Consider the following 13806-nt stretch of genomic DNA (forward strand, 5'->3'; position numbering starts at 1 on the left):
AGACCGGAAACCCCTTGGTATTGAACCATCGATTTCAGAACTATGAGAGCATCACCCTATCCACTTTTCCACCGGTGCAATTAATTTGACTTAGAATGATACATTTTTCCCTGGTAGAAATACTTAAAATATATATTATAAATTCGTGGGGATTCGCTAAACAAATTCCGACGTCAATGTCTACACGTTTATTTTGAAAGTCCAAACGGAATGTGAAACTCCCCGCTTTCCAACTTGTGCAATTGTGCTGTCTCTGCGGTTGCAGGACGCGGTGGAGGTGGACAGCAGCCGGACAGAAATACAACAAGGTGGGGTTCATTTTTGTCTAGAATGGTAAAAGTATATAATTGTACCGCTTTAAAAAAAATAACCCATGCCTATACAACTTGTTATGATTCACAGTTTTGTATAAAATGCATTGAAATCTATATAACATATATGTCTAATTGGTGTCAAAAAAGATGCTTGTATATTTCGACATTTTGTATTAAAGGCGAAACTCAAAAATTGGGCGTTATTATTCGTTCAATGCATGCTTTGTTCGAGCTTTGGATCGACGTTGGGGGCAAGTGTAGTGGGTTGTGTTTGGAGTGATGCAGGGCATCCATTGTCGGATGCTACCAATCGAGATAATGGATTCTAATTGATCTGAAAGGATGACTTAATTGAGCCACATTCTACTTTTGTAATTACTAGCGCGTGTAGATGAAGCTCCTCTTTTGCTATTGAATGATTTCAAAATATGGCGTGACGTGCCGTGTTGCAATATCAATTGTTAATTTGGTGCTATTTAAGATGAGCCACGAGAGGCGTTTGTTTTCTCTGTGATAGGTTGAAATATTTGTCTTGTGGATCTGAACCAATCAGATCAAGCCAGAGTATATTTTGATAAAGCTACATTTTTTTACGTAATAAATGCGTTATGGAACAGGCACAGGTAACATCAACATTTTATTTTACATGATTGACCTGATATGAGGTATCAGGTTGCCATCCATCCATATTCTATAGGACCAGTCCTCATTAAGGTCAGGGTATCAGTAGCCTATACCAGCTCACACACTGATTGGTCACCGGTCATTCACAGTCACTAACAGGAAAAACAATGCATATTACATTAACATTACTTTAGAGTTAAAATAACATTTTTGTATTGGACATTTTCAAGGAAAATAGTTATGTATATATAGTGTGTATATATATATATATATATATATATATATATATATATATATATATATATATATATATATATATATATATATATATATATATGCATTGTTGGACCTAATTTTAAAATCAGTCATCAATGTTCGTCATTCTGATGAGGAGAGGGGGGAAATTGCATCAGGTTTCTCCATTTTAGTGACGTACGACTGACGTACATGATCAAATTAAGTGCTTCTTTTCAGTGTGGCTGTTAGACAGTGATTCATCTAAAGCTTCATAAAACTACATTTAGATTTTTAAGGCTACATATTGGAAAGTGGTGGTCTAACGCTGCTATATACATACATACACATAGAGATAGGCAGTTTGCTATTTCAAAAGTAATTGTCTAATCAAAATGTTACATTTGTTTTAAATAATATATATGTAGATGACATGCCCAAAAGCTGGTTATCTTATTCTCGCCACAGTTCAAAGATCATGGGTTCAATTGTAGGATTTGACTTCTGTCAAGTTTGTATGTTTTACATGCTTGGTGCTCTAATTGGAAACTCCAAAGTAGAGAAAGAAGCTATACCAAAAGTTTACCGTTACTGAGATGATTTACGATGACCGACGTAATTTTGACTAATCTAGTAAACTCGTTTTTTAAAATAAAAACAAGAAAAATTGAACTTTTCAGCCCACTTTGACTATGTATATATTGCTATGCTCATTCACAGCCAGCTTGTCACTTGCATACCTGTCAACCTCTGCCGATAACTGCCCTTATAAATGATTATGATTCCCCTTACAAACCCCCCAAAAAACCTTACAAACACCGTACGACTCGTACGGTGTTTGTAAGGTTTTTTGGGGGGGGTTGTAAGGGGAATCATAATCATTTATAAGGGCAGTTATCGGCAGAGGTTGACAGGTATGCACTTGGCTATCGCAAAATCAAACAAACAGAGGCACGTTGCCATCAACCGGCACTGTCCAATCAATCTATCCACACTGCTGTACCTTTGCATGCAAACAATCATTCACTCTTTATCCAACTAATATGGCTGGCGGCGCACTATGAGAAAGCTGCATTTCCTGATTTTTGACGTGTCAGTTGGTTCTCCCTAACTTGTAGCACAGAAACCCATTTAGTCTAAATATTGGTAGGGCCGTTACATATATGCGTTTTTTTAGGTTTCCCAAGCTTTGGGATGCTTTAAAAGTGGCTTTCACTCCCCGTTTTCTCTAAAATTAGTACAGCCAATTTAATCTCGCCCTCCTACTTGAAATCAGAAATGCAGCAAATTTCTTGTGCAACAATGAAAAATAAATGCAATTGTGCTTGTGACTTGTTTCTTTTACCGCAATGTTGAGTTCCACGCCTCTGTCTTTACGTTTCAGTCCTTCCGTTTCCGTTACAGATTTTCAAATTATATAATAGTTTGCTCAGGCCAATTAATCGTCATTTATTGTTTTCCAGGTAAATCTTTTCACTTTACAGTATAGGAGATCGCCACTAAGCTGTGGAATGGTTGAGACATCTCATTCATTCATTCATTCATTTTCTGAACGGCTTATCCTCACAAGGGTCACAGGGGGTGCTGGAGCCTATCCCAGCTAACTTTGTGCACCAGGCAGGGGATACCCTGAATTGGTGGCCAGATGGAAGATGAATGAATAAATGAACAACAACAACATTGAGATTTTACGATAACCATTTGATGAATGACATCACGATTTAGCATCATATTGGGAAAAATATGAACATGAGAGTGGTATTTTAGCACTGTATTTGGATTCGTCTTTGCATCCAAAATTCCTTCCAACAAACCTGCACCACTTTTTTTTTATCTGAGCTGCCCCACTTTTCTGTTTGCTGTGCAGAAAAGGAAAAAAAAGATGAAGCAGTGCTATTTATAACTTCCTCCTCCTCTCATCTGTATCCGCACACTTCCTAGAAAAGGAGGCGCGTGATTGGAGGGAATGGGGGAAATGCTATCTTCCACAACCTGTGAGGACAGCCGCTGAATTATAAGGAATATTGTGATGTTCAGAGTTACATCACCGGTGGTCACGTGATGAGGCACGTTTGAATTTTCATTGAGATGGTTGCATACTGTAGGACAGGGGTCGGGAACCTTTTTGAGGAAGAGAGCCATAAACAATTCATATTTTCAAACATTATTCCTTGAGAGCCATACTCAGAATTTAAAAGTAGAAATACATGAATGTGTGCATTTATTAATCATTTCACCACTTTGAAAATACAAAAAAGTCTCTGAATTCTTTTAAGAATATTTTTTCACTGTTGCTAATCAATGAGTATCAATTAGAGTAAGCATGCAGAATAGTATAATGAAGAAAAATTATGATTAAAAAGGCGCTAGAGATAGTGTCGGCGCCACAGTGTGATGCTCCCATTGGTATGTTCAGGACTTGGGTGGTCTCTCACCAGCGGTTCCCATATATATATATATATATATATATATTATATATATATATATATATATATATATATATATATAATATATATATTATATATATTATATATATATATATATTATATATATATTATATATATTATATATATAATATATATATGTTTATTTGCGCTTTTTTTTCTTAGTAAGGGAAAACATCTTTTAATCGTTTTTCATTTCAAAAGGAAACCAAATCTTTTTTTATCATGTTCAATATTAAAATGGAAAACAGAAAATATTATATATTTATTTTTTAGATTTTACAAAATGCTATTTGAACTAAAAACAAAAAAAAATGATTACAACATTGAAATTATTGATATAAAAAGGGGAAAATTAGGAAATATAATATACACCTATAGTCATTGGAATTTGATCCTAAAACAGAAAGCCGGCATTCATGATATACTTTCTTGGGCCACATAAAATGATGCGGCGGGCCAGATTTGGCCCCCGGGCCGCCACTTTGACACCTGTGCTGTAGGACAATGTTAATGCAGACCAGTTTGGCCCAGGTCTCGTGGGTCTTAGAAGGACAAGGCTATAGAAAATAGATGGTTGTTCACATGAGTGTGAAGCTGTAAAGTAGCGTCTAAAAACATTTAGGCACTTCAGTTGTTTTCTTTGCGTTCACTCCAGATGTCACTGTCAGGATTCTCAGCTGTTTCTTGGTTTTTCCAACAGGAAACTGTGTGGTCGATCCCAGCTGTGCTAAAACTGGCAGTCTGCAGAAAGGAATCCAATATAATTAATTAAATGACCCTGACTATGTGGCGGCAGCACTTAAGTGTAGTACAATCCTGCTCATTGCTGATGAATCTTCTTTAGTCGACAGATTTTAGGGAGCACCTTGTGATGTCATTTCCTGGGCAGAATTTTTGTTTCAAGACTGAGTTACTAAACGGACAAAAATCTCAACTGTGGCATAGTTTATTTCTTAAGATGTATTGGTTCAGATCTAACTATGGAAAGAAAAAGTCGGACTGTGAATTGGTGGCCAGCCAATGGCGGGACACTTACGTATACGAGGTCACAAGTGATCACTTACTTACGGGTTTTAATAAAACAATGAAAGCGTGCGAACTTGCCAAAAGTTAGATTTGTAATTAACTTGGGAAAAGAACCATTCACAGTCACATTCACACCTATGGGCAATTGAGGTGATCAATTAACTGAGCATGCATGATTTTGGAATATGATCCAAACTTTACTCACGGAAGATTCTGTTATTCACCGTGTCAGAAGCAGTTTATTTAACTGCTAAAATATGAAGAGGAAAAGGTAAATTGTGAGAGAAATATATATATATATATATATATAAAACAAAAGATGAACTGCACACTGAACCTTTGCTGTCATGATTGCCATTTTGACCACTTTTTGGACACCTCTTGGCATGAACCCCAAAAGATATTGACTTGAAATGTTTCTTTGCCTCTGTATTGTTGCTTCTGACGTTGTTTATTTGCATGTGCATCAGCTAAATGTAGAGAGAAAAAAGATAATACTGTATGTAAGAATGCCAGAAAGTAAAAAACAACATGCATATACAGCAATTGGTTATAAAGACTTGTCTGTAGTTTGGCCAAAACAAAAGCACAGTTCTCAATTACAGTCACACACCTTAACTTTTGGGTTCGTGCTTCTTCATTATTTATCCTGCATCACTGTGTTCTTTCATGTAAGCTGATAGGAGTATGCAGTTGTTTTGCCCCATGCTTGGGGCTCTCAGCATTCTAGTGTTGCACTGCAGCAAGTCAAGATAACACTCTAAACATAGATCAGGCCATTGGGACTCTGAGGAAGTCTGAGTATGGGCAGAAACGTCAACATACTCTCAAGGTCTCCAATTTTTCTCACTTTCTATTTGCTGTGTCCTTGTGCTCAGTATCATGCATTGAAAGATAGTTCAGCTTAGTTTATACTGTTTAAGGGACATTATGAGGTTGATTTTTAACGATGACTTCATTTAGGAGTAGGCAATCTTTTTTTTTAATAGTTGTTGATGTAACATTGTTAAAACTAGCCAAATTGCAATAGGATAAGTACCATAGAGTATGAATCGATGGATTTATTTTTATTTTTTCTTACTCTTTTTGAATGTTTTGGCTTATTCACTGTGGGATTTGTTTGACTGTGTCTAACAGGCCTCGGTCGAGACATTCTATTGTACTCAGGTACTGTTACATAACCGCATTTCAACATGATCTTATCAAAGCATGAGTGCTTTTATGAAACAAATTTTCCCGTTTAATTTAACAAGCTTCTTTATCGTCTCTATTACTTATGGAGGGCACAATGACATAGTTCTTATTTACCATCCCTTGTAACGAGGGTCTAAGGCACTTGTGTCAAAGTGGCGGCCCGGGGGCCAAATCTGGCCCGTCGCATCATTTTGTGTGGCCCGGGAAAGTAAATCAACTGCCAACTTTCTGTTTTAGGATCAAATTAAAATGAAGAGTATAGATGTATATTAAATTTTCTGATTTTCCCCCTTTTAAATCAATAATTGTAATTTTTTAATCATTTTTTTCTGTGTTTTTAGTTCAAAAATAAATTTGTAAAATATAATAATATATAAAAAAAAGCTAAAATAAACATTGTTTTAGATCTATAAAAAAAAACTGAATATTCAGGGATTTTAATCCAGTTTTTTAAATCCATTTATTTAAAAAAAATTCTAAATATTATATCTAAAATGGTCCGGCCCACGTGAAATCAAGTTGACGTTAAAGCGGCCCGCGAACCAACCCGAGTCTGACACCCTTGGTCTAAGGCAGAGATGGCCAAACCGGTCCTCGAGGGCCGCTGTGGGTGCAGGTTTTTGTTCCAACCGATCCAGCACAGACATTTTGACCAATGAGATTTCTGAAGAAAACAAGAAGCACCTGACTGCAATCCACTGATTGCACTTGTAGGACACCCGATTGGTGAAAAGGTGTCATCTTGATGGGTTGGAATGAAAACCCGCACCCACTGCGGCCCTTTGTGGAATAGTTTGGACACCCCTGGTCTAAGGATTTTGAAGCCTTTGCTTAAAACCCTAAATTTAACAGTTCCACTTTTTTGTCATTAGTTAGGTTACTAAGTATTAAGTTAGGTTATTTGTTATGAAGTCAAATTGATCATCCACTGCAACCTCTTTCCCAGTAGCTCAAACCGTTAAGCCATGAGTCTTTTGTGCTCTATATCTTTTTTATCAATTGCAGCCAAAGGTTAAAGAAATTGACTTTCCTTTCCTCCATCTTTTTCCACAGATGGCATCGGCCACAGCAAACTACGGACAGAAGGACTCATCAGACCAGAACTTTGACTATATGTTTAAGATCCTCATAATTGGCAACAGTAGTGTGGGCAAAACCTCCTTCTTGTTCCGTTATGCTGATGACTCCTACACACCCGCCTTTGTCAGTACGGTTGGCATTGACTTCAAGGTGAAGACCATTTACAGGAATGATAAGCGGATCAAGCTACAGATATGGGTTAGTCTGTTATTTATTATAGAAAAAAAACCCTGCATTTAAAATCGATTTTAACTCCTAATTTTTTAATGTTGTGTGTGTGTTCATTCCCATATAAGAACTCCAAAAGGACCCACTTGTTATTAACCTGACAGAGGTAACATTTAACATGTAGAAGTAATAGTCATAATAACAGACATTAAAGTTATTAACTATTACTTCTACATGTTAAATGTTACTTTCCTTCGATTTCAATATTCATGTATCAATTATTTTTGTCCCACTGGCCTAATGTCGCCAAAAGTTGTAGTTCGTGTACCCAATAATATATAGTTATATGTATTTGACAGCGATCAATGTTTCTTGTTAGTGTTTTATTGACAGACTTTATCTGTGAAAGCTTTTGATTTCTTTTATCATAACGTCAACAATTTGTCTGATTTCAAGGACACAGCAGGTCAGGAGCGTTACCGCACCATCACTACCGCTTACTACCGAGGTGCCATGGGCTTCATTCTTATGTATGACATCACCAACGAGGAGTCCTTCAATGCTGTCCAGGACTGGTAAGTGAGAAAGGCAATAGAAAAAGAAATACTACAACCTACCCCTAACTATTTTTCATATATATATATATATATATATATATATATATATATATATATATATATATATATATATATATATATATATATATATATATATATATATATATATATATATATATATATATATATATATATATATATATATCGCTTTATCCTCATTAGGAGGTGCTGGAGCCTATCGTAGGTGACGGACAACCAAGCACACTCACACCCATACTTAGGGGTTATTTAGAGTGTCCAATCAGACTACTATGCATGTTTTTGGAATGTGGGAGGAAACTGGAGTACCTGGTGGAAACCCACGCAGGCCCAGGGAGAACATGCAAACTCCACACAGATGGACATGACCTGGATTTGAACCCAGGATCCCAGAGCTGTGAGGACGACGTGCTAACCACTCGCGCCACCTGGCCGCCCTTAGTTAACATAATATATTTATATTTATATATTTATATATATGTTTATATATATATACATACATACATACATACATACATACATACATACATACATACATACATACATACATACATACATACATACATACATACATACATACATACATACATACATACATACATACATACATACATACATACATACATACATACATACATACATACATACATACATACATACATACATACATACATACATACATACATACATACATACATACATACATACATACATACATACATACATACATACATACATACATACATACATACATACATACATACATACATACATACATACATACATACATACATACATACATACATACATACATACATACATACATACATACATACATACATACATACATACATACATACATACATACATACATACATACATACATACATACATACATACATACATACATACATACATACATACATACATACATACATACATACATACATACATACATACATACATACATACATACATACATACATACATACATACATACATACATACATACATACATACATACATACATACATACATACATACATACATACATACATACATACATACATACATACATACATACATACATACATACATACATACATACATACATACATACATACATACATACATACATACATACATACATACATACATACATACATACATACATACATACATACATACATACATACATACATACATACATACATACATACATACATACATACATACATACATACATACATACATACATACATACATACATACATACATACATACATACATACATACATACATACATACATACATACATACATACATACATACATACATACATACATACATACATACATACATACATACATACATACATACATACATACATACATACATACATACATACATACATACATACATACATACATACATACATACATACATACATACATACATACATACATACATACATACATACATACATACATACATACATACATACATACATACATACATACATACATACATACATACATACATACATACATACATACATACATACATACATACATACATACATACATACATACATACATACATACATACATACATACATACATACATACATACATACATACATACATACATACATACATACATACATACATACATACATACATACATACATACATACATACATACATACATACATACATACATACATACATACATACATACATACATACATACATACATACATACATACATACATACATACATACATACATACATACATACATACATACATACATACATACATACATACATACATACATACATACATACATACATACATACATACATACATACATACATACATACATACATACATACATACATACATACATACATACATACATACATACATACATACATACATACATACATACATACATACATACATACATACATACATACATACATACATACATACATACATACATACATACATACATACATACATACATACATACATACATACATACATACATACATACATACATACATACATACATACATACATACATACATACATACATACATACATACATACATACATACATACATACATACATACATACATACATACATACATACATACATACATACATACATACATACATACATACATACATACATACATACATACATACATACATACATACATACATACATACATACATACATACATACATACATACATACATACATACATACATACATACATACATACATACATACATACATACATACATACATACATACATACATACATACATACATACATACATACATACATACATACATACATACATACATACATACATACATACATACATACATACATACATACATACATACATACATACATACATACATACATACATACATACATACATACATACATACATACATACATACATACATACATACATACATACATACATACATACATACATACATACATACATACATACATACATACATACATACATACATACATACATACATACATACATACATACATACATACATACATACATACATACATACATACATACATACATACATACATACATACATACATACATACATACATACATACATACATACATACATACATACATACATACATACATACATACATACATACATACATACATACATACATACATACATACATACATACATACATACATACATACATACATACATACATACATACATACATACATACATACATACATACATACATACATACATACATACATACATACATACATACATACATACATACATACATACATACATACATACATACATACATACATACATACATACATACATACATACATACATACATACATACATACATACATACATACATACATACATACATACATACATACATACATACATACATACATACATACATACATACATACATACATACATACATACATACATACATACATACATACATACATACATACATACATACATACATACATACATACATACATACATACATACATACATACATACATACATACATACATACATACATACATACATACATACATACATACATACATACATACATACATACATACATACATACATACATACATACATACATACATACATACATACATACATACATACATACATACATACATACATACATACATACATACATACATACATACATACATACATACATACATACATACATACATACATACATACATACATACGCATACACGCATGCGCACGCACATACATATATACATATATACATACATACATATATATATTTTTTTTTTCTTGAAATTTATATTTATATTTTAGGCCGTAGTTATCTGGAAACTGTTACTTTAATGTATCTTTATTCTTGTTTTTAAAAATATATATATACTCCAGGGTTTACATATATTTCCTCTTATAGTATACTCATAGTCCGAAAAATACGGTACATGTTTTAAAATCCCGCTCCTTAGTATGTCAGAGTTTCTTCATCCCAAGTTTCTTTGCCTCCAGGTCTACTCAGATCAAGACATACTCATGGGACAATGCGCAGGTGCTGCTGGTTGGAAATAAGTGTGACATGGACGATGAGCGCATTGTGAGTAGGGACAGAGCCCGACAGCTGTCTGAACATCTCGGTGAGTACACACCTTAACTATACATCTTTCTACAGTATATTCAGCCCGTTCGGATGGTGTTCAAATGCCAAACTAGGGATTTGTTATTTAGCTAGAATTCAACATTTCATTCTAGGCTTCGAGTTTTTCGAGGCCAGCGCCAAAGACAACATCAACGTAAAGCAGACCTTTGAGCGCTTGGTCGACATTATATGTGAAAAGATGTCAGAGAGCCTGGATGCCGGCGATCCTGCCGTCACTGGGGCCAAACCGGGACCTCAGCTGACAGAGCAGCCTGCTCCACCACACCAGGACTGTGCATGTTAGAGATGCCTATCTACCGCCTTCTTCTTCTCCTTTATGCTCCAATCGAGTCTATTGCCCAGCCCCCTTTTCACCCACTTTCTACCTTACTTCTTCCTACTGAGGCCACTGGGTGACTGTCCAGAGGACCAGCTTGTAAAAGGGTCTGAAATTCTCTGAGCATATGATTTGTGACTTGGTCTCACAATCATACATTTTTTAAATTTATTTTCACAATGTTTCAGACTGTTTACAACCTCGGGTTCTTTGGTCTTCTTTTGTTGTTTTTATGTGTGTTTAAAAGGATTTGAAGGCTTTCATCCACTCTGAGTGCCATTTAAAAAAGGTGAAAAGAAGTCAACAGTGGAGTTATATTTGAAGTAGGAAGGATCCATCTGACTACACAGTACAAAATATCATGTGTCTTGCTTTTTTTTTTTACGTTTATGGCACTTTTTTTTGTATTCTGGTTTTACTTATTCATATTTTCCTGCATCAAACACTGGGTGGATGAAAATAATAGAGAAAAGGGAGTTAAGACAGAATAGAAGTTTATTTATGTGTTTATTTCAGATGTATATGAATATTGTGCAATATATGATACATACACTACAGGTATGCATTTCTAAAAAGTAAATTTGAAAAGACTTAATATCCCATGATGACAATATTATATATACAGTATCTATGAGGTCTTTGTTGTCAAGTTTTTTGGGGTGGTTTGTGTACCCTTGACTACTTACTGTCCCTGTTATTCAGTCTCATATTCGTTTGCGGAGATTTGGCAAAGTCACAAAATTGACCCTCCCAAGGAGAAATTTGAACTTTTGAAATTTAAAAAAGCTAAGATTTAGAGCCATTGTCTTTAGAGAATATACCAAAGCTAAAAAAAAAAAAATCAATTTTACACAATCAATGTGATGATTGTTTTAAAGAATTTTGTTCATTGCCTCATACTGTCACAGAATGGTAACATAGAGTACTGACAATGATATCTCATTCAAAACAAACTTACCTCTTTAAATGCAGATATATTTTTACCTTATTTTTAGATGCTTAGAAAGGCGGTTCATATAACATCCACATGCACTGTAATTCAGGATTTAGTGAAATGAAACTAACAGTGTTGTAGGTTGATCAATATGTGTAATGTCGATTGACTGCACACTTTTTGGGTCATTTCATCTTTTAAAAAAAATCTAACATATTGCATCTTTTTGAAGTTCAAGCAGAATCCGACTGCAATCAACCGATTACACTTGTTTAAACATTTGAAATGTATCCTTTTGTTCGGTCTGGGGCAAAACTTGCACCAACTTTGAGACTTTATAATGTAGCAAAGCAGACATTATTCCAGCCTTTCTGTTTCAAGGGACAATTTATTTTTCTTTTGTCAACATGTCAAGTCGCATTATTTCAATTAGAGGGACTGATTATTTTTGATGCTGATAAGAGAAACCCAGGAGACTATTTATGGTGGTGACTGTTTCTTTCCCAGATGTTAAAACAATCCCTTATCTTATGTCTTCCTCGCTATATGAACCACCCGTGTAACAATTGTACCTTATATGTTGTCTTTATTGTATTGACTCAGGCTTGCAAAAAAAAAGAAAGAAAAGAAATTGGGAAGAAAAAACTGATGTTAACAAGAGCCATGTTGAGATCTGTCTGTGTTCTTATCACCTGGCCTACTTGTGAACAAATGTTAAACTCTGTTAAAAGCAATAGAGAACCTACAAAAATTGAATTTCCATCAAGCTCGGCAGGGGTTTAGATGGAGACTTGCGATTGGTCATGACTCACTGCCTCTTCAACCCAGCCCCTTATTCAGTTTGGGCCAGTAAGATTAAAGATTATGCTGTGGGTGTTTTTATCTGTAATTTGTGATAAAACAATAAAAGTACTACTAACTGGATTTGTTTTGGGGGAATTCTGAAGTTTAAATAAATTGACACTATGGCCTGTCCATAGTATTAAGTTTTATATTGAGGGCATATGAAAAATGTATTTGAATACACAGTAAATTCAATAGTTTATAAGTAACTTCATTTCCATTTGAACTAGAAAACCTGTCGTTTCTTCTTAAGAACATGAAGCAGAATAATTTTCATGT

The 13806-nt window shown here is 33.9% G+C and overlaps 2 protein-coding genes across 2 annotated transcripts in view; both read left to right on the top strand.

Moving 5' to 3' along the window:
• LOC144079161 (peptidyl-prolyl cis-trans isomerase FKBP3-like) overlaps positions 1 to 13806 on the top strand; it is a 139843-nt gene that overhangs the window by 83557 nt on the left and 42480 nt on the right. The gene's annotated exons all lie outside the window — the stretch shown is intronic.
• Positions 219 to 13608, top strand: LOC144079160 (ras-related protein Rab-3A). The gene is made up of 5 exons (XM_077607741.1): positions 219 to 308; positions 6893 to 7117; positions 7544 to 7662; positions 11287 to 11411; positions 11527 to 13608. Exons 2-5 carry the CDS (start codon positions 6893 to 6895, stop codon positions 11715 to 11717), a joined length of 660 nt encoding a protein of 219 aa, XP_077463867.1. The 5' UTR covers positions 219 to 308; the 3' UTR covers positions 11718 to 13608.

This window comes from Stigmatopora argus, chromosome 8 (genome assembly GCF_051989625.1).
Source record: "Stigmatopora argus isolate UIUO_Sarg chromosome 8, RoL_Sarg_1.0, whole genome shotgun sequence".
Lineage (NCBI taxonomy): Eukaryota > Metazoa > Chordata > Actinopteri > Syngnathiformes > Syngnathidae > Stigmatopora > Stigmatopora argus.